General features: G+C 41.3%; 2 protein-coding genes across 6 annotated transcripts in view; one reads left to right on the forward strand and one right to left on the reverse strand.

Moving 5' to 3' along the window:
- PKD2L2 (polycystin 2 like 2, transient receptor potential cation channel) overlaps window positions 1–20,036 on the forward strand; it is a 33,496-nt gene extending 13,460 nt beyond the window's left edge. Inside the window, exons 4-15 of one of the 2 annotated variants that reach the window (XM_060271658.2) lie at window positions 608–864; window positions 2,725–2,946; window positions 3,906–4,134; window positions 6,366–6,536; window positions 7,673–7,854; window positions 8,598–8,718; window positions 11,041–11,142; window positions 14,228–14,304; window positions 16,279–16,333; window positions 16,661–16,740; window positions 18,229–18,349; window positions 19,370–19,514. In XM_060271658.2, the coding sequence (XP_060127641.2) occupies window positions 608–864; window positions 2,725–2,946; window positions 3,906–4,134; window positions 6,366–6,536; window positions 7,673–7,854; window positions 8,598–8,718; window positions 11,041–11,142; window positions 14,228–14,304; window positions 16,279–16,333; window positions 16,661–16,740; window positions 18,229–18,331 (1,599 nt within the window). In that variant the 3' untranslated portion in view covers window positions 18,332–18,349; window positions 19,370–19,514. Of the gene's footprint in view, window positions 1–607; window positions 865–2,724; window positions 2,947–3,905; window positions 4,135–6,365; window positions 6,537–7,672; window positions 7,855–8,597; window positions 8,719–11,040; window positions 11,143–14,227; window positions 14,305–16,278; window positions 16,741–18,228; window positions 18,350–19,369; window positions 19,515–19,901 lie in introns of those variants that run through there. The other variant, XM_035105547.3, reaches the window with a different exon arrangement.
- A 5,004-nt stretch (window positions 20,037–25,040) lies between these two features.
- FAM13B (family with sequence similarity 13 member B) overlaps window positions 25,041–27,751 on the reverse strand; it is a 51,500-nt gene continuing 48,789 nt past the window's right edge. For all 4 annotated transcript variants that reach the window (XM_088661940.1, XM_035105542.3, XM_035105540.3 and 1 more), the window contains one exon: window positions 25,041–27,686. In XM_088661940.1, coding sequence (XP_088518066.1) covers window positions 27,569–27,686 — 118 coding nt within the window. In that variant the 3' untranslated portion in view covers window positions 25,041–27,568. The remainder of the gene's footprint in view (window positions 27,687–27,751) is intronic.

The raw sequence follows: 27,751 nt of genomic DNA on the forward strand, positions 1-27,751 counted from the left end.
ACTTCCAACAAACCATGATCTGTAGGCAGGATTTTTTTATTTGCTTACTTAAAGGGCTGTCCAAGGCATTTTGCTGCCTGAGGCAAAGGACAAAGACTCCCCTCCCCTGGCCCTTTACATGTACAGAATGGTTGGGGCAGCAGGTGCTGCCACCTGCAATATTTGCTTCCTGTGATGATTGCCTCATTTTGCCTAACAGTTTGGTTGAACAAAACAAACCTTGACATCTGGTTTCATACATAATAGAAAGCTAAGGATCTTGGTTTATTGCTTTAGTGTTCTAGCAAGGAGGAACAAAGCAGCTCAGATTGGCACATTCACAGTAAACTATTAACTGATTGACCAGGATGGGTGAAGTGACCCTAGACCTCTTAATCTGCCAAGTGAAATCAATTGTTGTTGTTTATAGTAGTCCAAATAAGATGTATAAAGCAAACAAAATAGCTAAACAATATTTTTAAGGCCATTGTGCCTCCTAAATTCCCAGGTGTAACAACGGGATTTCAAATAATATTTGCTTCCAAATATTCCAAATATTCCAAAAGAGTTTCAGATGATGAGTTTCTTCTGGTAAAAGTTTATTTTCTGTTTATTTCATGCAATGTAGTTTATAGAAGGACCACTTCTGGATGGTCTTGATTGGAGCACTTCTTACAACAACGAATCCACAGCCAATGAAAGAAACACCACACTTATCTACTATGAGAATTTACTGTTAGGAGTACCTCGAATTCGGCAACTAAAAGTCCGTAACAACACATGTTCTATCTATCCCTCTTTCCGGTCATTTATGAAAGAATGCTATGGTAAATATCAGTATTTACATGAGGATAGACAATCATTTGGCTTTCAGAATGACTCTGAGTAAGTATCATAACATTTAATTTTCCTTGCTCCTTCTGACTGTATCTGAACATACTGTACACATACTTTAGCAAAATAAGTTTAATAGTGGGATTTGGCTTCCTTAGGGAGCACTGAGAAATTCTATTATTAATGTATTGTACTGTAAATAATGGGTGGCGCTGTGGTCTAAACCACAGAGCCTAGGGCTTGCCGATCAGAAGGTCGGCGGTTCGAACCCCCCGACGGGGTGAGCTCCCATTGTTCGGTCCCAGTTTCCTGCCCACCTAGCAGTTCAAAAGCATTTCAAAGCGCAAGTAGATAAATAGGTACCACTCCGGCGGGAGGGTAAACGGCGTTTCCATGAGCAGCTCTGGTTCACCAGAAGTAGCTTAGTCATGCTGGCCACATGACCCGGAAGCTGTCTGCGGACAAACGCTGGCTCCCTTGGCCTATAGAGCGAGATGAGTGCCGCAACCTCAGAATCGTCTACGACTGGACCTAACGGTCAGGGGTACCTTTACCTTTACTGTAAATAAATGCAACACTATATGTCAAGGGGCTCAAGTAGTGGCACCTTGCTGATTTGCACCTACACCAGCTTGTCCCATATAAGGGTGAACAAAATGCTGCCTTAGTTTAGACAATATTTGCACGAGCCTGTGCTACCCCCTCCCTCCTTCAGTGCTTCTAGATTGGAATTTATTGTAGAATTGGTGTTGCTCATTGTTTTTGCATGGTTCACACAACAATAAAAATGCCAGTCCATGTTCCCCCCTCCTTCATCTGAATTTCCCCTTACTTTGAAAACTGAAGTAAAAAGGAGCCAGTATGCACCTACAGTCACTGCTGGCATGGAAGCACATTAGCACATATTTTTTGTCATATGCGATCCCCCACTTCTGTTTGCTTCTCATTCAAGTACAGTCTAGCCATTTTGCTTCTGGTGGCCCAAATGATGTGACTGTGACTGTTTCCACCAATTGCTACATGCAGAAGGCATGTTCACAGTTCATATATCAGAGACCTCTATATTAAAAATAAAATTTGGCTCATCAGGAGTTCTGCTAAATCTTTTAGCCAGCTGTTTGCCACATGAGTAAGAAGCTAGAGTGGGAGGATCATGGGGCCCCATGGCTGCTAATGGGTGTGTGTGGCTCTTGTGGAAACCCTGCCAACCAGCGCAAAATATGGCCATGGCTATTACAAATTGATGAGACCATACAGGGCCCAATTGCTTTTTAAAAAGGACAGTGTGTTCTGACAAATGCAGCGGTTCTTTTTAAAGATATCAGGACAAAAGGAATGAGAAGGTGGATCGTGAACCAAGGAACCTTTATTACAGAAAACAAAACATACTCAATGTCCCCAATCTGCTCCCTGGATAGCGAGGACATGCAACCTAACTCAGTTCTCCAGGCAGGCAGGCTCTCTTCCCATCCCAAATGCCTGCCTTTTATAGAGCGCCTTCTCTTAATTGGCAACACCTGTGGTCAACAAGCTCTCTTCCCTTAAAAAAACATCCATGCAGAAGCTAAGTTTGGGGCGCACTCTAAGACATGCCATCTTATCTTCTCGTCACAATGTCTTCCACGTTGTTTCCCATACACAGTGTTGTGTTAAACTTTCTACAAGTTGTCCAGGAACAAACATTAACCTCAGTGACCTAGAATTTCATGGTTCCTGCCTAGAACCCTTAAATATAATTGTTTCACTGGTACCATATTAGTGTTACAGCTTCCGTGCTGAGATGATAATAAAGGGTTCAATTAGCTATTTCTGTTAAAAAGGCACTGGAAAGCTAAGAGTGATAGAATAAATCCTTGGGGAATAAATGGGGGGAAATGCTTTCTGTAAACTCAATTCCCTTCTTTCCTACAGGTGGCATTATTCAACTTCTAAATCACTCTCCCCATGGCATTGGGGCCTTATTGGGCTATACAGTAGTGGAGGATTTATGTTCACCTTGCCCAAGTCAAAGGAAGAAAGTGCAGCGAAACTTGCTTTCCTCAAGAAGCATGGCTGGATCACCAGAGGAACAAGGGTTATCTTCATTGACTTTTCAATGTATAATGCCAATGTAAACCTCTTCTGTGTGGTCAGGTGAGCTCTTCTGTTTGCTGTTCTTAAATTTTAGTTTTCAAGATAAAGTAATTGCATTACCAGTCCTGTTGATAAAGTAATAATGGCATGCTCTACTCTGTTGCTGAATGGACGAATCTCACCCTGTGCAGGCTATTTAAAATTGTGGGACATCTACTGCGCAAATCAAATCCTTCTTCTTTCCACTCCTTCCAGTTGCTGCTGGTTTAGCATACAAACTCTTCTATCCCTTGACTTTTGCTTTGCCTTTTCAGGCGTTAAATGTAGGGTGCCGCCACTGCATGGACTGTATCTCATTTCATTTCCTAAAAGTTCCACTGATGCCAGAGTTTGAAAACTCAACTAAATGCTATAGAGCAGCAGGTTTTTTTTGGATTCACAAAACTGAAACATGTTCAAAACTTGTCAAGAAACAAAACCCTCATATCTAGAGCAGAAGTGGCTAGCTTTCCTTGGTTCAATAGCTACCTACATCCTTAGACAGCTCTCTAGGTGCATGCTTGTGGTGATTGTGACCAAAAGTGGGTATGTGCATCCTATACTCACACAAGCACAAAATGCATGTGCGCATGCTCACATAGGTACAGAGCCCTTGCTGATCTACTGAGGAAGGGAGTTATTGCACCTTCCCTGCTCATTAAATGAAGTGGAAGGGTGTGATATGCATCTTCAACAGGGCACTGGACTGGGCCGAGGGGTTTAAATCTCTTGGGCCACTGCAGTGCATGCCTGTTTATATTTTTTATTCCTTTGCCACCACTACCAAGCAGAGCTTGGGGGCCAGAGAAACTTTCTTAGGCGACTACATCAGCCCCCCCCCCCAAGTCAGAGGTTAGCTACAACTGATCAAGAGGTAATAATAGTGCAGGGGGCTTTGAAATTACCCCAGGTGAGCTTTATAGTTTGGAATCAGTCTTATGTGTTACCGGATAGCATCCTCCTTTACTTTCATTTCACAGGCTCGTTGTGGAATTTCCTGCAACAGGTGGTGCAATCCCCTCCTGGCAGTTCCACTCTGTAAAGCTTCTCAGATACGTCAGCTATTACGATTATTTCCTGGCCTCTTGTGAAGTCATTTTTTGTCTTTTCATCTTCACTTTCTCCATCCAAGAAGTTTTAAAATTAAAGAAACAGAAAAAGGACTATTTTAGAGATGCCTGGAACTGGCTGGATGTGTTACTGCTCCTGGTAAGTCTCAGAAATTACAGAAAAGGAATTATGACAGAAACCATATTGCGGTATGGGGACAGGATGCTTTCCATTATGCCACTAGAGAGAGCTGGGAATACTGGGAAGAGGGGTAGATGTCCCGTGGGCAAGGAACATTCACAGCTTCAAATTTAGTATGTTTCTGCCCCTTGAGAAACATGGCAGTTAACTGTGTTTTATACATGGCAATTCTTTTCTGAAAACCAGGCCAAAGCGGTCAAAATGCAAGGCTCACAATCAATGTGTGCATTCAGTGTTGTATGGCCATCCACAACTTAGCTTGTATATGATTTACAGTAAGCATACCGGTAATCAGAATAATTTTGATTCCCTGCTTTCCTTAAAGTAAAGTGCTTGAAAAAGTTTTATTTTTCCACAATTACATAAGAACCTGGCTACATTAAATTGATTATATTCAGAGTGGTCCTGTATTTATGTTGAATCCAGAGGCATGGATTGCAATCCCTGCTCAGTCTTGGTTTCCCCTCCCCACAGTTTAAAAGGCCATAGATTGTATAATTTGCTAAAGGCTAGGGACCCAGGTGGCGCTGTGGTCAAACCACTGAGCCTAGGGCTTGCTGATCAGAAGGTCGGTGGTTCGAATCCCTGTGACGGAGTGAGCTCCCGTTGCTTGGTCCCAGTTCCTGCCAACCTAGCAGTTCGAAAGCACGTCAAAATGCAAGTAGATAAATAGGAACCGCTACAGTGGGAAGGTAAACGGCGTTTCCATGTGCTGCTCTGGTTTGCCAGAAGTGGCTTTGTCCTGCTGGCCACATGACCTGGAAGCTATACGCCGGCTCCCTCGGCCAATAATGCGAGATGAGCGTGCAACCCCAGAGTCGGTCACTACTGGACCTAATGGTCAGGGTCCCTTTACCTTTACCTTAGGAGAAGAGAAACATTTTTGCCTGGCACCTAAAGATAGGTACATAGCGAAGGGGCCAGACAAGCCTTCCTGGGGAGAGCATTCCACAAGGGGGGAGCTCTCTTGGCCTTCCACAGAGAAGGAGCCCTCTTGGCCTCTTATGCACATGAAGTGTCTCAGATGATTGCAGTGTCTGGGTTGGTTCATATGGGGAGAGGGGTGCAAACTTCCCATCATCTGAAACCATGTTGTGTCATGGCAATAATTTTGCGGTCCACAAAAGGTGACATCAGATTGATAAAGAATGGCAGCTCTATAACAGTAGCTAAAGAAACAGAGTCCCTATCTTTTTTCCACCTAAAAGGCTTCCACTTTATCATTTTAATGGCCTGCCAGTATTTGGGGGGCATTCCAGGTGACAGCAGAGCTTTAAGAAAGAGACAGGTACAGAGATAGAAAGAGAGACAGAGAAGGGATGTGAAAATCTAGTACAGAAGGTGGAGGCTTTTTCAGCAGTATCTGGGAAAGGCAAATCGTTATGTCATCATCCTGTCAGCCCAGGGAGAGGGGCTGTTTTCAGTCTCTGAGGTTGCTACACAAGCATGCAAATACATTTGCTTGCAAACTGTAATAATTACAACAGCAATTCTTATTCCTCATTTTGTATGTAAATAAATGAAATTCTGGGACTCATACTGAAATCTGAGGGAAATTCACCCCACACAGAATCCTTTTAGGGGAAACCATGCTAAGCTAGCAATAAAACTTAAATGAGTTCTTCATGTACCCTAAAACATTCTATTTCAGGTGACAACTATAAAAGGATTTAAGATGTGACTATTCCATGCCTGAAGAAAAATATTAATGTTACCCTCATGCTGAAGAAGTGCATGAGTTATGGTGTTTCATAAAATAAAATGCTCCTCATATAGATACTCTCCCAGAGGGCCTTCTCGGTAGTGGTGCCCGCCCTGTGGAACACCCTCCCATCAGATGTCAAAGAAATTAACAACTGTCTGGTGTTTAGAAGACATCTGTAGGCAGTTTTTAATGATTGATGTTTTAATGTATTTTTACTCCTTTGTTGGAAGCCGCCCAGAGTGGCTGGGGAGGCCCAGCCAGATAGAGTGGGTATAAATGATGATGATGATGATGATGATGATGATAATAATAATAAAAAATTATTATTATTTACTCCCTACATACATTTTAATGCATATTTGGCTTATAGGCAGATACGGTTTACCTCTCGTAGCCCTATATCAAACAACTTCATTAAGATATGAAGAATATATCAGAAAAATATAAATTGTAACCTCACAAACATTTGCTTTTTCCCCTCCAGTTGTCTGTTTTCGCTATTTGCTTCAATGTTTACCGAACTGTTGAAGTGTCCAGGTTGATGGAAAGTCTGCTCTCCAATTCAGAAGCTTATCCAGACTTCAATTTCCTTTCATTCTGGCAGACCCGTTACAATAATATGATTTCGGTGAATGTCTTTTTTGCATGGATAAAGGTACTGCTGCTCACATTGCTAAATATATTGACAATGTTTTATTTTCATACTTCTCACAGAAAATTTTCAAATTTTCTCTTAGAGATTTTAAAGTTATCTGAAGAATGTTTGCATAGGTGTTTATAGATCTTTTCTTCTTTCCTTCACATTCATAATGTCTGCCAAGCCCTTAGGGGACTATAGTACAGGCTTCCTCAACCTCGGCCCTCTAGATGTTTTGAGACTACATTTCCCATCATCCCTGACCACTGGTCCTGCTAGTTAGGGATCATGGGAGTTGTAGGCCATAAACATCTGGAGGGCCGAGGTTGAGGAAGCCTGCTATAGGACCTTATTTGTCAGGGAGATACTCAAAGATACCACTTCAATAATATCAACTGTTATGTTCTTTGTCTCCTTCCTTCTAAAATTGCAGCCTACTTAAGGTATAGGAATGGGAAAAGCTGCTGTGTAGTACTATGGACTGCTAATGTGACCATGAAATGATTTGCATGGCTTTAAAAAAATGGGTTAGCTTTTCACTAATCTTCCATTGGTCAAGGCTGGTCATACAGTCACACTTGGCCCTAGCAGTTACTCCAAATTCCAAATATGTCCGTTGGTCCAAAAAGATTAGAACACCCTGTTCTAGTGTAATGTTCAGAAGGGAATTTCCATGGAGAGAATGCCATGTTCCAGTTAAATAAAGAGCTTGTGCATTTCCCACATTTATTTTCCCTTTTGAACTTATACTGGAAGTGCTGTAAGAGAAAGTCCCCATCGCTTGCTCTTGTTTTGCAGTTTCAGTTAGGTTACCAGAGTAGCATGGGATCTCACACTAGGGAGCATGTAATGTTTGAAATTGGGCTTTAGTACCTCCAATATCCTTCCTCTGGAAAAGGGAACTGTGTGAGCACTGGAAGTGATCTATAAGCGCTAGAAGAATGGGATATATTTTTTTAAAATAAAAATTAAAATAATCTTTATTTTATGAAGAACTTCATTTCTCTAGTTATTTCATTTCAGACCCACCTGAATATTCATCCAGTTTAGTACCGGTATTTATTTCCTGCCAAATTTAAGCAGGTAACTTTCAGCCCCTACTGTTGGCTTGGTCTTTGTCCCATCACAATGTATCCTGTTCTGTTTTCTTCCAGATATTTAAATACATAAGCTTTAACAAGACCATGACCCAGCTGTCTTCCACTCTATCCCGCTGTGCTAAAGATATCATCGGATTTGCCATCATGTTCTTTATCATCTTCTTTGCATATGCACAGTTGGGTTACCTGGTCTTCGGGTCTCAAGTGGACGAATTTTCCACGTTTCAGAATTGCATGTATGGAGTCTTCCAGATTGTCTTCATTTAGTTCTGTGATTAGTTAGAGCAGCATTTTCTTAAGTGAAGTGCTAAGAATGCCTGAGATGTTTGATAATGGCACGTTGTGGGAGACCTGAGCTGCCTGCTAAATGTATATACCTGGAATGGGCAATGGTGGCACAGCAGATCTTGACTGGGTGGGCAAAGTGTCCCATCTACTCACAGCCATTTTAAAGGAGCTCGCACATGAAACAACAATATATCACCAAACCCCTCCCGCTTTAGTTCTCATCCAGGCACAGGGAGACATGGTGACTGTGAATGAACATTTCGGCATGTAGGGCACAAAGTGGATTGTTACTTAAGCCAGACATTCTCAACCTGGTGCCCTCCAGATGTTTTGGACTAGATGCTTTGACCCCAGCCAGCATGGTAATGGTCAGGGATGATGGGAGCTCTCATCCAAATCATCTGGAGGGCATCAGTTTGAGCAAGGCTGTGCTAAGCTTTTATGTCTTAAACTGTTTTGCCACTATACACTCTTTGGGAGTTATGCTGAGGAGCAAGGTAAAAATCTTAATAATAATAAAGTCAGCTAGTCACTATAGAAATAGGTTTGAAAGCTCAGAACAGGTAATCTATGGAAGCCAATGGTTGATATTTTTAAATTGAGTATAAGCTGTATCATAAGATTTAAGTCAATATAAATTGTAGGAAAATATTGTATACTGACGGTTCCTATATTTTTGCTCCCTCTCAAGTTTTACCCAATTTCGCATCGTGCTTGGAGATTTTAACTTTGCCGAAATAGAGCATGCAAATCGTATACTTGGGCCAATTTACTTCATCACATTTGTGTTCTTTGTGTTCTTCGTACTGCTGGTAAGTAGTATTTTAGATAATTCCAATTAAATACAAATACATATACAAACAAACAAAGTAATTAAATCTCTGTATTTGGGCTGGTGTCAGAGTCATAAAACGTAGTACACATGTTCATAGTTTTATGGGACAGTATTTAAATGATCATATATTGGCTTAATATGCTGAGATATCAATGTGCCTTTTTTTAGCACAGTCAAGTACTGTTCTTTTCAATTTGCAGTGCAAACAAATAAACCAGGAAAGCTTCAATTAACCATATTGCAAGCCACAATTTGAAGTTGTTTTAATACTCAGGCTTGTTCTGAAGCTGGTAACCATAGTTTCATGGCTTAGATAAAACTGGCAATTTTCATAGCTTGTGCAAAGGGAAGAGCTTGGTGTGCAAGCAAAAGTCGTGTTTATATGTTTGCTTATTAAGCTGAAAGACGATTGTTTTATATATATATATATATATATATATATCACCAAAGTTGTCATATTTTAATGCAAACCATGAGCACCAGAAAGCCAACAAAAACAACAACAACAACAGTATAATCCTATGCATGTCTTATTTGGAAGTAAGTCCCACTGAGATCAGTGAGACCCACTTCCAGGTAACTATGTACAGCAGGGTTGGGAATTGTGTCGCCCTCCAGGTGGTGTTCAGCTCCCTTTGGGCCCTGTAGAAGTATGTAACAACAACAACAACAACAACAACAATAACAATTATCATTATTTATCGATATGCTGCCCATCTGACTGGGTTGCCGCAGCCATTCTGGGCAGCTTCCAACAAATTAAAACATTAGACACAGTAAAACATCAGACATTAAAAGCTTCCCTATACAGGGCTGCCTTCATAGGCTTTCTAAAAGTCAGATAGTTTATGTCCTATAGAATTGGCCTGAGAGCACTCACCCACTTACAGAAGTGCAATATGGTCTACCTTCAGCTGGAATTTCTTTTGAGAGATACATTTGTAAAGCACTGTGGTACGACTTTAAATTATTCTGCTGTTTAAGCATTCAGGGCTAGCACTTACTTCAGCAGTCCTTGCAGTGCTAAGCTTAGTAATGGTTTGTTAATGAGTCAGGGAAAAAGGAGATGTGGCAAGGAAGCAGGGGTGCAACAAGAGGGAGATGGAGAGATGGTAGACTGCAAATGTTGTGGAGCAAGGAGCTAATTTTAGAAAGGCTTACCATTCTTATTTGTCTATTCCCTCAGGTTTAGAGGGTAAAATTAGAGAACTCGAGGTGGGGTATGAGTTTTCCTTTTTTATACATTGTTTTGATTATGTTGCCCTGCCAATTTACTGTGACGAACCTTGAATACTGAATTGCAGAGCCAAGTTGCTTATGTAAAAGTAGGCATGATTATAAAATGTAGGCCCACATTTTCATATTTGCCACTGGGGTGTTAGAAGATGAAAAAATTAAATCATTCAGTCATCCCAACCTTATTTTCCTCAAGCAGAGGTTTGTAAACATGGGGGTGCTTTTGTTAAGGCTGCAGTCTTATGAAGTAAGCCCAGTTGAATTTCCATTGTAAGCCTTTGCTTATATCAGTGCTGCATCATTTCCCCATTATCTTTTGAAATCTGGCCTACCCACTTTCCCATTCCTGTGCATACCTGGGGGTCTTTTTGCACACTGATAGCACACAACTTTACTTGTAAGCCGATTCACAGCCTATGTTGAGGGGCAGGTTCAAGCACTTAGTCTGTCATCATGATGAGCAGCAGTGTGGCATACTTATTTAATCGGAGGAGATTAAGCACAGTAGAATACAGAATGGAATCTTCTCACCAGTAAAACACCCCTGCCCCTCATTTGAAGTGGCATGGACAATGTATCTTGCAGTAGTCATCCAAACATCATGAGGAAAACTGCTATCAAGTTTGATTTGTACCTCATTATTAAGGTACTAAACATGACACAAAATTTGGAAGTAAAATCCTCATCAAGGACACTAACCAGCAATTGATGTGATGCCTTAGGATAAACAGAAAAAAATAGTGAGTGTAGTCAACATATTAATATTGGGACTTTGGAAGGAGTTGTAAAATTAATAAAAACTACTATTAGCCAGTATCTTACAAGGTTGGTGAGTTGTCTTCTATTATGAATGCACTAATTTTTCTTATTCACTGCACCTTGCATATATTGTTGACTCTAATTGCTGCTCTGTTGTGTTGACTAATCTGGCATCATTGCTTTTGACTATAATGGATCAGATTAAATAACCATTATAAGTAATGGCCTGTAAGTTCATTATAAGTAATGGCCTGTAAGTTCAGCCTCTGATTTTGTGACTCAAAATTCTTTCTCTTTTGCACAGAACATGTTCTTGGCAATCATTAATGACACATACTCTGAAGTGAAAGCTGATTTTTCAGTCATCCCAAGCAGAGAATTTGAGATCAGTGATCTTATTAGACAGGTAAGCACCTATAGGTGTTTCTTCATATTACCATTGTCAGCAACATAATAATAATGGCTGCTTGTTAATCATATATTGCAGGCATCCCCAAACTGCGGCCCTCCAGATGTTTTGGCCTACAACCCCCATGATCCCTAGCTAACGGGACCAGTGGTCAGGGAAGATGGGAATTGTAGTCCAAAACATCTGGAGGGCCGAAGTTTGGGGATGCCTGATATATTGGCTTAATAAGATGAGATGTGAAGAAGGCTGAAGCTTCATTTTGTACCTGAAGCCACTTTGCTGCTCCCTTTGTTAGAGCCAGTAAACAAAACAAGAAATATTTCCATCTCATCCTGACTGGGAAATTAATGGTTAATGGTATCAGGACGAACGAGTATATTAAGACTCATATAATGGTTTGGAGTGGTTTAATATCCTGGCTTGTTCCAAAGCTATCATGAGGACAAAATGGGAAATTATAGTTAATGGAAAATTTCCTGGCTTATTTTCTGTTCACACAAAGGGAAGAGCTAGTGGTTGTGTGTGTGATCAAAAGCTTGATCAAAAGCTTGTCAGCTTAATCACGTAATAATAATAGATAATAGAATCTATAATGAGTTACTGACTACTTGCTTTTTTCATAAAGTCCTTTAAAGGATCAACTCGGTGACTACTTCCTATAGTTCCAGTTAATTGAGATGCAATTCACTTGGCTTCAATGGGTCTGTGGTTCCATAGACAATGAATGGGGTTTTGTCACCTCATTGCTTGGGTCAAGGAGTCATTTCTGCTTGGCTGTATTTGTGAGGCTAGGAAAAATAGCACATGTCCCAAAAAACATTTCAGTGCAGCAAAATCTGTTTTAAAGTAGAAAGTCACCAGGTGATTCCAACCTTCTCTTCGTATTTAGGGGCTCAACCATCCCTACATTGGGATGATGTGGTACACTTTTTGTGACTTGTGAAAACTCCTTGCATCACTTTATATTACCCATGTCTTCTTTTTGACCATATGATATTTTTAAGCAGGTTACTAGCAGTGCCCCATTTGGTTGTGCAGAGCCTGGTGATAGGGAGAAACATGTGTTTGGTGTGGCTGATGAATATGTAAATCTAGTTTCATTGAGAATCTCATGTGAGATTTGCTTATTTAAGAGCACGGTTTTTTTAATCAGCCCCCCAATTCACTGTTATTTATTATTCATTTGCCAGGTGTATATTTGCAGTCATTGCAGATTCAGAAACTACAAACACTTTCTGCCTCATGCTTGTGTAGACACCTTGTTCAAAGCCTGATTAATCCCAAATTCACCAGTGTAACATACTACCTAATTTAGCTTCTGTTGACTTTTTTCCCCTATCCTTATTCTTGGGATTTTGAAGAAAGGCTGCTTTATTTTAAGCAACCGAGCATCTAGAGGACGAAAACAGAGTGCAGAAATACACATCCTGTGATAGGATGTTCAAGTGACAGGTGTCATAATTTCTAACATATTGAAATAAAAGTGTTCCCTCATTTTTAAAAGTGAAGGATTGCTTATTGCTCAGATGTGATCATGGGGAAAATATTAAGAAGGCTCATTTATAAAAGATATCATGGACATTTCCAGTACATAGAACTCCCACCCAAGTTTATTAAAGCTGTTTTTCACAACCCAGCCTCTATTCAGCACTGAATGTATTGAATCGATGGTTTTTGATGAATATAACAACTAAAATCAGTCAGGACAGTTACAAGTATGGTTGCCAATGTTTTATCCCCACCCCACCCCATACAATGTTATTAAAGTTTTTCCATAATACAATAAAAGAAAAGAAACTAATATAAATAGAAAAGAAAGATAAAAGAAAATGCAGAGTCCTCTCTCAAAGGTAGCTGTTAACCCTCACATAGAAAGAGGTCAACTTTCCCAGCTCTCACCAGGGAGCTTTCATTTTTTCTCCTATTCTCTCACCCTGGCAGATGTTCCCTTCCCTGCCTCATTCAGGGTCCTTCACAGCACCATCCATCACCAAGAATGGTTTCCAAGGTTTCTTTCCTGATGTTTCAGTTGTGTGTGTTTTTACCCAGTATGCCACTTAAAATTAATCTCCAGAATCACTTATAAAGAGTACCACTTTTTCTGCTTCTGTTTTTTTCCTCACAAGAAATTTGTGTGTTCTAAGTTGTGCTGGAGACAGATCTAGTAAGTGTTACCTTTCATAGTTTAAAAATAGAGGGGAAGAGGCAGCTTGCTTCTTTGGCACAGTAGCCAAATAATGTGCATACTGAAATTGTTTTGCATTCACCAGAGTTGCATCCATTTTAAGGGTACAATTCTATGTTCCTGGAATGGCATCCCAGTGGCCATAGAATTTTATAGCTTTGACTGTATCTGGGCAGAGCAGGACTCCAGCTATTCCTCCTCCAAGAGCAGGAAGAGGGGGAAAGGGGTATATATCTGTGGATCCAGGAAATCTTTGCATCCTCTGGATCCAAATCCTTTCTGTTCCCCTGCTATGTGCCCAAGATGGGGTTGGGGAAATACGTCAGCCCTCCAACCAGTCCCATCATTTCTACCCTGACCAGCACAAAACAAAATACAAAAAATCCTTCCACCTTAGAGACCAACTAAGTTTGTCATTGGTATGAGCTTTGTTGTGCATGCACACCTCTTCAGATACCTGAAGAAGTGTGTATGCACACGAAAGCTCATACAAATGACAAACTTACTTGGTCTCTAAGGTGCTGCTGGAATGATTTTTTAAATTTTGTTTCAACTATGGCAGACCAACACAGCTACCTCCCTGTAACCAGCACAAAACAGTTGGGACTCAGGATTTGATGGGCCTACGTCGCCCCTTCTCATTGGTTTCCTCTGCCTAACACGTCAGCATTCCCTCTTAAGACTCATACATACTGCAAACTTTGAGGCTCCAACATAATTTTTAGCTTTCGCTCTTTCCGCACCCTGTTTTGCTTAACATCCGTTTGAAAAAGTTTCTGACAACTCAGAAGCTTAATCACTATTTTGTGACATTTCAGTGAGATATAATGAATATATTGCCAAGCTATGGTTTTGGGAGATATCCACCTAACAGTGCTGTCTTTATATTATACTTAGAGTTACAATAAAGCTCTAGTCAAACTCAAACTGAAGAGACAGACATCACAGACAGAAGACTTGTATGGAGTAAGCAGGTAGAAATCACATGTGCACCTCAGTTTTCAAAACCTTGAAACCAAAAAAGTATTTGCTATGTCAGCTGTGTTTTTCAAGCTTGCAATCAAAGCTAATGTGCACCCTAATTTTCATGACGTAATTAGGCCAAAAAAGGTGTGCATTACATTCGAGTAAATACAGTATATATCCCATATACTATTTAGATAGAAAGAAGGCTCACAAGAGAATTCTGTTGCTGTTGCAGCATATGGTAGAAACCATGTTCTGTTGCAGTCAAATGGCAAAACTGATTACAGTGCTGCTAGACTGCATGTTGGGACACAGGTGGCACTGTGGGTTAAACCACAGGTAGCTGATCAGAAGGTTGGCGGTTCGAATCCCTGCGATGGGGTGAGCTCCTGTTGCTCAGTACCAGCTCCTGCCAACCTAGCAGTTCGAAAGCACGTCAAAATGCAAGTAGATAAATAGGTACCGCTCCAAGCAGGAAGGTAAACGGCGTTTCCGTGCGCTGCTCTGGGTTCGCCAGAAGCGGCTTTGTCCTGCTGGCCACATGACCTGGAAGCTGTACGCCGGCTATAGCGCGATATGAGCGCCACAACCCCAGAGTCGGTCACGACTGGACCTAATGGTCAGGGGTCCCTTTAGACTGCATGTTAAAGTTTTGAAATAAGGGGGCGGGGAATCTACTCCCAGTCCTGTCACATGTAAATTTAATGTCAATCAATCTAGATTTTTCCTGAAATGTATAGCCATTGCCATTCTATGTCTGTTCTTATCTCTTGGTTGAATATGTGTTATTGAAAGTAGTGTTTTCTTTCCACCACATCATACCACTTCCTTGGCTACTGTAGGCAAGGGGCAGGGAAATCCTGAATGGCAATAATAATCATGTCATGCAACTTCTTTGACTAGATATAATTGTGATGTGGGAAGAGATGTGGGTGAGCAGTGGGCATAACTTTTTAGGACCCTAAATTTGTGGAGTCATCCTTTGGCATTAATTGACTGATTAACTGCATTCAGGCTTTTTGGGAAGAAGTAGGGACTTAAATCTTTTCACACAAAATAAGATCTACATTTTACACAAGGTTCCATTTTGTAGTTTGCGGACATCAATTTCACTCAAAGCTGTTTCAAAGCAGCGAGGAACCTCTGGCCCACAAAGGCTGTTTTGAGCTGGTGTTGCCCACCAGCAACACCATATGACATGAGGTGTGGGACTGATAAAGCCATGAATGCCAAGGGACTCTCAGGAGAGCACACTAAGATGTGTGTTCCTAATTGCTCCTTTCCTGTGGGACTTGCATTTAATGCTGTATGTGAGCCTTGCTGCCTTCTACAGGGATCCGACCACCCAACATCATAATTGGATGATTGGCCTATACAGTACAGTCATACCTCGGGTTAAGTACGCTTCAGGTTGAGTACTTTCAGGTTAAGTACTCCGCGGACTCAGAAGTGTTTACTTCCGGCTTCCGCTGCGCGCGCATGCACAAAAGCACTCCATCGGCGCTTCGCGCACATGCGCTATCGCCGCTCAGGTTAAGTACTTTTCGGGGTGTGAATGGCATCCTGGAACCAATTAAGTACTTAACCCAAGGTACCACTGTAAATGTTAATTTTTTCCTCTACAATACTGTCTTGGTATTTATTTTCTAGTACAGTACATTGATTATTGCCTTCATTTTATGGATCAATGATCTCGTTAGACAGTAAGATTCGTGTTAAATTGTGGTTTTAGGGGGTGTTTTTCATCATCTGGAACAAATTAATCCACTTTCCATTACTTTCAATGGGAAAGTTCACTTCAGGTTAAGTAAGTACGGACCTCTGGAACCAATTAAGTACTTAACCTGAAGTACCACTGTTGTGTGTTGGCCACTGCTTGCTCCAGCCTACTGGACAAAAGTGGTTCCCCACCCTTGCTGTATCAGGAAGTGGCCATTATATGGACTGTAATTGTGTACTGTGTTTTATTGCATGACAATTAGAAGCTCCAGAACAGATGTGAATAAGAGCCTCCCTAGAGTTGGTAGTTTGGATAAGGTAAGATTCTTCTGTTCTAAAAACTTGATGCTGAATTCTGTACACAAGACTATGGACACTTTACCTCTTTTTGGCTGTGCTCTGGTAGAATCTAGCATTCATCCGACCCTGCACACATTCTTTTCTTCGAGTACTGTGTGTTTGTATGGATCAGTAATAGGAACTTGTTTTAAAGACAGAAAATGCCTAGTCCTTTCTTCTTTTATTTTTTACTTCTGCACTTTGTATAAAGTGACTTTAGCATGTGAGCAATGCAGCACATGTACACGGGTAAGTGACTTAGTGATGGCTGTTTTTCTTTGGGTAAACAATATTGTGTGTCTACAGGATTATTCCATGAAACGGAAATCTTATGGTGGCTCATCTGCAAGGCTTCAGAATGGAGTTTCGTACGCTGAATTTCAAAGGTATGCTGCTGACAAACTGTTGTCTTCAACCCTTTCAGACTGGGATTCATGTTCAGGCCAAACGTATTGGAGACCCACTTGTCAAGTCCCCCCCCCCCCGCGCACATGCAGGAAATGCTCTTGTGACCCAGCTGAGTTCAGTTGTTGGAAACCACAGGAAGGGAGAGTGCTCTTGTGCTCAAATCCTGCTTGTGGGTTTCCCACAGGCAACTGCTTGGCCACTGTGAGAACAGGATGCTGAGCTGGATAGGCCATTGGCCTTACCCAGCAGAATCTTCTGATGTTCCTACATCAGATAGTAATCCAGTAATGGGGTCATGGGGGACCCAGGTGGCGCTGTGGGTTAAACCACTGAGCCTAGGGCTTGCTGATCAGAAGGTCGGCGGTTCGAATCCCTGTGACGGGGTGAGCTCCCGTTGCTTGGTCCCAGCTCCTGCCAACCTAGCAGTTCGAAAGCACGTCAAAATGCAAGTAGATAAATAGGAACCGCTACAGCGGGAAGGTAAACGGCGTTTCCGTGTGCTGCTCTGGTTTGCCAGAAGCGGCTTTGTCATGCTGGCCACATGACCTGGAAGCTGTACGCCGGCTCCCTCAGCCAATAATGCGAGATGAGCGCGCAACCCCAGAGTCGGTCACAACTGGACCTAATGGTCAGGGGTCCCTTTACCTTTACCTTAATGGGGTCATGATACACCAGTTGAAAACTAATGTATGAAGAGAGAGTGCGATCCTTATTTGGACAGTTTTCCACCCCAAGCAACTTTTTATTTATTCGTTTTAAAAAGCATGTTCCTGATGGGATCATCTGCACTACCAAGTTGGAACTGCATAATGTAGCTGATCCCTACCCAAAGCAGGGCTGCCTCAACACTTCTCAAAAGCACTATTTGACATAGCCACCACCACCCCAGTTAAAGGAGAAGGGGGGCAGCTGCTTCAAACAGTGCTTCTCCTTTCAGAGGCCCATGGGAAGTTTATCTTTCCCAAAGGTAGCTACTTCCAAAAGAAGCTGCTTTCTTTAGCTGCACATACTTTGTTCCCAGGAAGGAACAAGTACACACAAACAGCCCTTTTCAGGCCACCCCATGTTACTCCTTTCAACTTCTGATTTGGGAAGTGGAAATGGGCTGCAGGGACAGTGTCAAAGAGTAGCACTGGGAAGGAGAAGTGGTTTCCATTGAACAGAAACCTATTCCCCCTCAAGGCACACTCCTACTGCCCATCAGCTCATGGGTGGATTGGAGAGCACCTTGCTCCAGTAAAGGAACAACCAAGAGCCCACATTAAGTTCCCAATTGTTATTTTGAAGCACCACCCTCCACCTAACATCATGTAGGATCTCAGGTATAGGGCAGGTGGGTGTGGCTTCCCAAAAATGGCTAGTTGAGCCAAATGGGGAGGCCTGGCAGGCTAAAAATGATTCTAAAGCCCCAGAAGCGTTGTCTGTTTGTATGTTTTGTTGGGTTTTGATTTCCCCCCTTGTTCTAGACTTTCCAGATATACAGCAGATATGGAGAAACAACTGAAAGAAGTGACCTATAAGCTTGACACGCTTATGAACGCTGCTCCTAAAACCACAGAGTCACCATGAAAGCTACAGTAGGGAAAGGTAAGAGAAGAGAGAAAATTTTACAATTGAGGGACCCAGTCTGACTGAAACCTTAGATCAGGCACCCCCAAACTGCGGCCCTCCAGATGTTTTGGCCTACAACTCCCATGATCCCTAGCTAGCAGGACCAGTGGTCGGGGAAGATGGGAATTGTAGTCCAAAACATCTGGAGGGCCGAAGTTTGGGGATGCCTGCCTTAGATGCAACTTCCTATGCTTTTCAGGAATTGTTGTTGTTGTTTAGTCGTGTCCGACTCTTCGTGACCCCATAGACCATAGCACGCCAGGCACTCCTGTCTTGTACTGCCTCCCGCAGTTTGGTCAAACTCATGTTCGTAGCTTCGAGAACACTGTCCAACCATCTCGTCCTCTGTCGTCCCCTTCTCCTAGTGCCCTCCATCTTTCCCAGGGATTCTTCTCTTCTCATAAGGTGGCCAAAGTATTGGAGCCTCAGCTTCACGATCTGTCCTTCCAGTGAGCACTCAGGGCTTTTCAGGAATAAGATTGCCCAACTTGTCTCAGTATTTGTAAAGCTGCAGCACTGGGAAAACGCTCTAGACTCTAGAATGTAGATGTTGAAAGGAATCCTTCCCCAGCTTATGTATTGCCCCCTCCTTTCAAGTGGCGTGTCAGTTGCTTGGCTGAACACCACATAGATTCTGAGAAAAAGCTATTTCATAAAGTTAAAAAAAGGACAGTTTCAACCAACCAACCAGTGTCTAAATATGTGGTTGCCCAGGAGCTATGATTGCTTGCCTCCTACTACTAAAATGTAAGACAGAAGAGCTGCTTTTGGCATAACTTCTTTTGTCAACAGTAGCTTAATGGGAAGTGAGAACGGTAGGCATGTTACATAGCCATGAACATGCACTGAAACCTCCACCTACTGTTTTATTATGTGGCTGTTTGCCTGGGTTTAAGTACAATGCCCCCAATCATGTTGCAGCTGCGGGAAAACACTTAAGAATAGAAATGTTTTAAAAGATAAGCCAAAAGTGTTTTCTCTTCCTTCATTCTTTAGAGCAGCATTGGAGGGGCAAAGAATAAATCTCATTTTGGAACTGCTGGGAGCAGGCACCCCTTCACGGATACTAAAGAAAAATGTAGACAACACATTAAGGCTGTCAAATGTTATAGGAAACTAAATAAAGTTGTTTAGTTTTGTATCTATTGTATTCTGTATTCCAAAGCCAGTTTGAAAAAAACGATATCCCAATCCAGAAAAGGCAATTCAGCCACTTGCCACATACTTATCAGAAACCATGGACATACCTTAGAATTCCCAAGATCCCACTCCCCAAATTTGTCCTTTTAATTGATTTTCTTTCTGAATGTAAGAATTAAACAATTTTTAAAAGTGTAGAATTGCTAATGTGAAAGTCTTTTGGAAGACAGTATTTAGAATTGCTGTTCCCACCATACCCATGTTTATATGTTGCCCCCCCCCCCGGAGGGTTGACCATGGTGGCTGGCCTTCAGCACAAAAAAAGGTTAAGCCTGCCGTAGATACACATCTGAATGTACCTTCAAATAAAAAATGTTACTTTCAACAGGACACATTCATTGCACAGTTCATCACCCTCACGTCAGTGCGGTTCCAGGTTTGTGTCTGCTTCCCACTGAAAGTAATGGAGTACTTTGTGTGTGTGTGCCCCAGTGGTGAAGTGATCTGATTTACACTCCCAGCTTGTATTTTCTGGACCAGGGTAAGACTGGAGAAGTCAGTTGCTAAAGATAATGTGATATTTATTTTGTTTTGCATTTGCTACATTCTTGTGAAAGCTCAAGTAATTTAAAAGTGGATAAATACTGTAAGACAGTTTTCATCATTTAGAATATCCTTCAGCTCTCTATATTGGACAAACAGGCCAAACCCTACGCCAAAGGATAAATGGACATAAATCTGACATCAGGAACCAGAAGACAGAAAAACCAGTAGGAGAACACTTCAATCTCCCAGGACATTCTATACAAGATCTCAAAGTAGCTGTCTTACTACAAAAGAATTTCAGAAATAGACTGGAAAGAGAAGTTGCTGAATTGCAACTTATCACCAAGCTCAAAACCATGGAGGGACCTGGTTTGAACAGAGATATCGGGTTCTTATCTCATTATACATGATAAGCGATCTTCAGCCATCTCAACCCTTGCTTTTTCATGCAAAACCATTTGCAGTCGTTTGCGGTCATCAACAGCTATCAGTCAGTCAATCACCCATTTCCACCACCCTTCTGAGTGATCCCCCCTCCCCATCCCCACCCCTCCCCACCCCTTCTCTACATAAGTGCCTGGAAACTTCCATTTCACTGTATCTGAAGAAGTGTGCATGCACACGAAAGCTCATACCAAAATAAAAACTTAGTTGGTCTTTAAGGTGCTACTGAAGGAATTTTTTTATTTTACTTCGATCCAGACCAACACGGCTACCTACCTGTAACCAGAACTATGGAAGGCACCACATTGAGCCGCATGAAATGGAAGTCCATCAACCTCACCAAGAAACTTGCCCAGGTACAAACTGACATCCTCTTTCTATCTAAATGCAAAAACCTGGACATTGTACCTAAGGGTCTTAGAATTAAGAACCCTCTTCAATCAACTTATCCCACAGAATATGCCAGAAAACTATGCCACACTTTATCTAAGAAACTGCTGAAACATCTTATCGGCGTTCTGTATTCCAAACAGAAGTTAATAAAGGAGGAACTCTCTGCACTGGAGAACTCCATCAGGAATCACCCGGCCTGGCAGAAGTTCCACAAGGAAAAACAAACCATTTACCACTCTCAACTGGAGTTACTGAAGAACCAGAAAAATAAAAAACTCTGCAACCTTTCCAACCTACAGGCCACCAATCAAAACAAGATCAACAACATTGTCAATCTTTCACAGCAAACACTCAGCCCAGCTGAGGAATCCGTCCTTTCACGGGGACTATCATTCTGCCCTGCCAAATCCCAACACATGATTCAGTTCTGCGGGGACCTGGAAGCATTTTTCCGCCGTTTACGCCTGAAGGAGTATTTTCATCACACACAAGAACAAGACAAAGTAGAACAAACTACATCCCCACAACACAACACCTCTCAACTTACTGGGGAACAACCATCACCCTCCAAACGCATCAATGAACAGAACATTGACCACCAACTATCACCGAAAAGAAGTTACACAAAAAGGGACTCCACATGGACCCCTCCTGATGGACGCAATACCACACTAGATCTGTACATCGAATGCTTCCGCCACAGAATCCAAACGGATGTGACCAGAAAACACCATCGCTTACAACAAAATCTAAACCATGCTGAAAGGAGAGCCATAGAAAATCTCAGGAACAACCCAGACATTATAATTAAAGAGGCAGACAAGGGTGGAGCTGTCGTCATCATGAACAAAACTGATTACATCCAAGAGGCCCACAGACAACTTTCCAATACTGCCTTTTACATGAAATTGGACTCAGACCCCACACAAGCATACAAAAAAGAACTGAACAAGATTATTAAGGAGCTACCCCTACACATCCAAGAACAGATCCTCACAAACACACCAGCGGAACCTCGGCCAGGAACTTTCTATCTTCTACCCAAAATACACAAACCAGGAAACCCAGGACGCCCCATCATCTCAGGTATTGGCACCATTACAGTGGGTGTTTCCGGCTATATGGACTCTGTTCTGAAACCATATGCTATCAGTGCTCCCAGCTACGTACGTGACACCACAGATTTTCTGAGGAAAATACAATATTTGAACAATCTTCCTAACAATACTATACTAGCCACTATGGATGTGGAATCTCTATATACCAACATCCCACACAATGATGGTTTACAAGCCATAAGGAACACCATTTCAGATAAAACCACAGCGAACTTTGCTACCAAACTCTGCCACTTTGTCCTTACCCACAACCACTTCAAATTTGGTGATGACCTGTTCCTCCAGATCAGCGGCACAGCCATGGGCACCCGCATGGCCCCACAGTATGCCAACATCTTCATGGCAGATTTAGAACAACGTTTCCTTAACTCCTACCCACTCAAACCTCTCCTGTACCTGCGATACATTGACGATATTTTTATTATCTGGACACATGGACAACAGACCCTGGAAACCTTCCACCAGACATTCAATGACTTTCACCCCACCATCAACCTAACAATGAACCAATCTATGCAAGAAATACATTTTTTGGACACTACTATAAAAATACAGGATGGACGTATAGACACCACCTTATACAGAAAACCAACTGACCGACAAACATATCTACATGCTTCTAGCTACCATCCCAAACATACCAAACAATCCATCGTATACAGCCAGGCCTTACGTTACAACCGCATCTGTTCCAACTCTACAGACAGAGAATCTCACCTAAGAGATCTACAGCAAACCTTTTTAGAACTAAAATATCCACCTGATGAAGTTAAACAACAGATCAACAGAGCCAGACAGATACCTAGAGAGAACCTGCTGCAAGACAGACCCAAAAAAGAAAATAACAGAACACCACTAGTCATCACATACAGCTCCCAAGCTAAAACAGTACAACGCATCATCAGAGATCTACAGCCTCTCCTGGACAATGACCGCTCCCTTTCTCAAGCTCTGGGAGGAAGACCTTTCATTGCCTACAGACAGCCACCCAATCTTAAACAACTCCTCACCCACAATAATACAACCACCAGACTTAACATGGACACTGGTACCAGAGCCTGCAATAAACCCAGATGCCAACTTTGCTGCCACATACACCCAGACAACACCATTACTGGCCCCAACAACATCCAACATACCATCTCAGGACTATTTAATTGCTCATCCTCTAACATTGTGTATGCCATCAAATGCCAACAGTGCCCTTCAGCTCTCTATATTGGACAAACAGGCCAAACCCTACGCCAAAGGATAAATGGACATAAATCTGACATCAGGAACCAGAAGACAGAAAAACCAGTAGGAGAACACTTCAATCTCCCAGGACATTCTATACAAGATCTCAAAGTAGCTGTCTTACTACAAAAGAATTTCAGAAATAGACTGGAAAGAGAAGTTGCTGAATTGCAACTTATCACCAAGCTCAAAACCATGGAGGGACCTGGTTTGAACAGAGATATCGGGTTCTTATCTCATTATACATGATAAGCGATCTTCAGCCATCTCAACCCTTGCTTTTTCATGCAAAACCATTTGCAGTCGTTTGCGGTCATCAACAGCTATCAGTCAGTCAATCACCCATTTCCACCACCCTTCTGAGTGATCCCCCCTCCCCATCCCCACCCCTCCCCACCCCTTCTCTACATAAGTGCCTGGAAACTTCCATTTCACTGTATCTGAAGAAGTGTGCATGCACACGAAAGCTCATACCAAAATAAAAACTTAGTTGGTCTTTAAGGTGCTACTGAAGGAATTTTTTTATTTTACTTCGATCCAGACCAACACGGCTACCTACCTGTAACTATTTACTTCAGTAACCAAATGTCACCTGAAAATTAACACCTCTGGCTAACATACAGGCTTGAAATTTTATCCCCAGGGAAAGAAGGCACACAGCTGTAATGTAGTCACTGAGAATAGCCTTCTCTGTGCCCTTGCTGGTAGTGCTAAGAGGATGCTCTCAGGTACTTGAAACGGTAGCAGGGAGGTGTTAAGTATGAAACAGCTCACTTTGCACTAAAATAAGTGTGTCAAGGCCACTTATTTCCTGTGACTTGTATGAATTAAGGAAATTTACAAACATTTACTCCTTGCAATTAATTCTGCTCCTATAGATGAGGATGCTCAGAGCTGTGGATGGGAAAAGTAGAGGTTTCTTTAGTGCATTAGCATCAAGGCCATATTGCATCAGAAACTTACTTCCTGAAGCCATCTCCCAAGCTTACAATTTGTACATGGAAAAGGACTTTCTTCCGGCAACAGCCAAGTCCCATTTTTAAAAGCGTTAGCAGCTGAAAACCATGGTTAACAATAAAGGAAACCCTGAAAGGCTAGTATACATACATGGCTGAGATCCTCCCTTTAACAGGTACTGCTAAATTCTAAACCCAATCAGCATCTTGTTTTTAGTTCTTTAGGGGTTTTTTTTAATCCTATGTTTCCCAAAGCTCTTGCAACTGCACCATCATTTTAGATGGATCAGTTGTTTTTACTGCAAGCGATATTTCTTTGTGGATCAACAGAGGGCTCCAAGAAGGATGGATGTGTTGCCTGACTTGCAGCTCGGAAACACAAAACTACACTTCTACAGAACACCTCACTCCTCTCTTCCTTTTGAGGCCCAATGCTGTTTTCTTGAACAGCAGAGAATGGATCTCTGTCAAGTATTAGAACATATAGCAAAAGGTGCATGATAGTAATAACAATAACTTGTTAAGCAACAGTCTAATATGGAGGTTAATCAGAAAAAGCAGACCAAAAAATCAGATGGGAAGGAAGGACCTGCTGGCAGGAGTACCCCCAGATAATGCCCCAATGCCCCTGAGACGGAGAAGAAAAACTGCACTGCAAGCCGAAACAGGGTGGACCTTGGAACGCTCTGTACATCCACAAAGAAATTAGGTTAACAAATTCAGATGTGGAAAAAAACAGGTCTGTAGAACACAAGAATAACCTTGCTGAATATTCTAGAAGTATAATATAATAAACTGCTTCCACTCGGCAGCACTGTAAAAATTAGAAGAGTGTGCACAATGAATATATTTATTTATTTATGGGTCACCTTTCAACCTGAAGGCCTTCAAAGCAGCTTACAATGTAACAGGATAAAAAACACAAGTACATGCTTGTTTCTGGTGAAACTGCAACTACCACCAGTTCTGAGACTCTAAGCCAGGACTACATGTTAAAAGCCAAACAGTAGAATTTTAGGCAACAGCACACAGGATTAAAACAAACAATTGTTAAAACCTTGTTTAAACGCCCTAGAGTCAATTAGGAGAAACAACACATGTTCCACGCACACACACATACACACCACAAACACACAATGGAGTATGACAATAAAAGATCCTTTTATTATAAAAATCTATACAATGAAATGCCAGACATAGCAATCATTTATATCTGGTTTATTTATATATATATATTTATATATCTATATATCCACATATAGTTTTTACTTATACCAAAGTAAAACTATGTTATATCACAAAATGCCTAACACTACCATTTATTGCTTAATAAGATGGCACAACACACACTCTTAGCATAACCGATGCCATGCTAGCTACGATACTGAACAAACAGCCAAACACTGCATAACACACAAAAGCAGCTGTTATTTCTGAAGTGGAACCAGTCTGATCACTCACTTTATAAAAATATTGGAATCATTTAGATTTAAGCATTATAAAGGAGGAATATATTATTTAAAACATTTAAATAGTGCATATTGACATTTTGCATGTGGTATATAAAACATTCATGTACAACACTGTACAGTACACATAAGTTTCAATGTTTGGGTGCACCTGTGTCTGCAGATTGATAGAAAACAAAGTGAAGTGTACATTGCACAATGGAGCTGAATAAAAGCCACAGATGATCTCCAGATTAATTTCCAAACTTGTAATTCACTACTAAAAAAACCTTCTAGTTGTATAAAAAGGCAAAGCATTTGAATATAATCTCATTTCAGTGCTCTTGGGTTCCAAAATTACATGCCTATAATCACAGTAAAAATAGAGAGACGTAGCATACAGGCAAGTATGGAGTATTGAAAATCTACTTTCTATCTATTCCATGTTAACACAGAGACCTGATGAATTACATGCTAGCCACTTATTTCACAGACATTCATTTTTTGGTCTTTCAAAAAGCAATGAGAATCAATATCTGTGTTGACATTAGCTGTTCATAACGCATGCAGCAAATAGGCACATACAAAAACATGGCCACAGTACAAAAGATATAAAAAATGTGCCAATTTCAACATTTAGGGCTCAGTCCATTTGTGCCACAGATGCAGCACCCACATGCAAAGGAATCCCATGACATTGCCCTGTTCCTCCCCATTCAGTGTGCACACACTGGCACTCAATTCATCAAACCATTTTAAGGGCCTGAGGTACAGTGTCTGCACACATGCCATAAAGATAGGTGGTAAAACGGAGTCTCTGACCTTTGATAATCTATGTGCAGACTGTATGTCCACAGTAGGCTTGGATAGAGCCTTTCAGACTATGCAGATTTAAGGGGGGCAGTTGAGAAGAACCATTGAAGGCTACTGTCATCTATACTAGGCAAAATAAACATCACAAAAATGTTTCAATTCTGAAGCTTCATCATGCAATAACCATATGATATCTGCTTAATGCCACAAACAAATCACTTTTCCTTCCATTTTTACAACAGTGACATAGCAGAGAGGCTTTTCTCAAACTGTGTGTCTACCTTGAATCCATCACACTAATGATTTTATTTTAGCCCTTGGTAAGATATGCTTATTTTGGATACAACAGAGTTAAATAGCGCAAACCTGGAGCTGTACACATCTGAGCACAGACACTCTCCCATACAAAGGTAAGATGCAATATCCATTTGAGATCACACACTAAATCACCATCAGCTGATAAACTAACAGTAAAGCAAGTCTTATAGGCAATATGTGATATAAATGTTCAGGTTTTTCCAAGTTTTAAAAAAACAACAAGCAAGGTCACTTTCTGGTTTGTCCATTGTAATCTGAAACTGAAGACCAAGGAGCTTTAAGTTGCCATATCTACAGACCATAAACCATTCTATCGTATGAAAAATGTCATTTGAAATCAAAGGAAGTTATTCCGCAGCAGTCCTCTGAAAGGCATTTCAGTTCAGTGTTGAAAAACACAGTTGTGTTCTTAAATTTGCTGCCATTGTTCCCCAGCATAAAAAGGCAACAGAGGAAGTTCAGTACAACACTAACAAATGCAGATGAAACAAAGTTAGAAGGTCCAGAGTTTCTGAATGGTTCTAGTTCTACAGTCTTTTGGGAGGAAGATGCATTTTTAATTAAAAGAAACAAGGAAAATGTTTTCCAGAGTTGGACAGGGGAGTCTTAAGTTTTTTAAGTTTTTTGTTAGCTTTCTAGATAGGACCTACTTGCCTTTCAAATGTGGCACCATAAAATGTACAAAAACTGCATTCTTTCAACAGCGCAAGACAAAAGTGAACACCTAACAGTACTATGGACATCATAAGAAAACAACCTTTCACTATTATGAAGAAACTTAATTTATTTTGAAGAATCTTGTTTGCTGATAAGGACTTCAAGAAGCCGCAGTTTGGCTTTAACTTTCTTGTACTCTCTGTACTCATCAAGCATGGGAGCACGATCTTCTTTCTGAACGTTTCTGGAAAAATAAAGCCAATGCAACATTTAACAATTTTGTTGGTTTGAAATAGATTGGGGATGCAT

This window comes from Zootoca vivipara, chromosome 2 (genome assembly GCF_965207765.1).
Source record: "Zootoca vivipara chromosome 2, rZooViv2.hap1.1, whole genome shotgun sequence".
Classification (NCBI taxonomy): domain Eukaryota; kingdom Metazoa; phylum Chordata; class Lepidosauria; order Squamata; family Lacertidae; genus Zootoca; species Zootoca vivipara.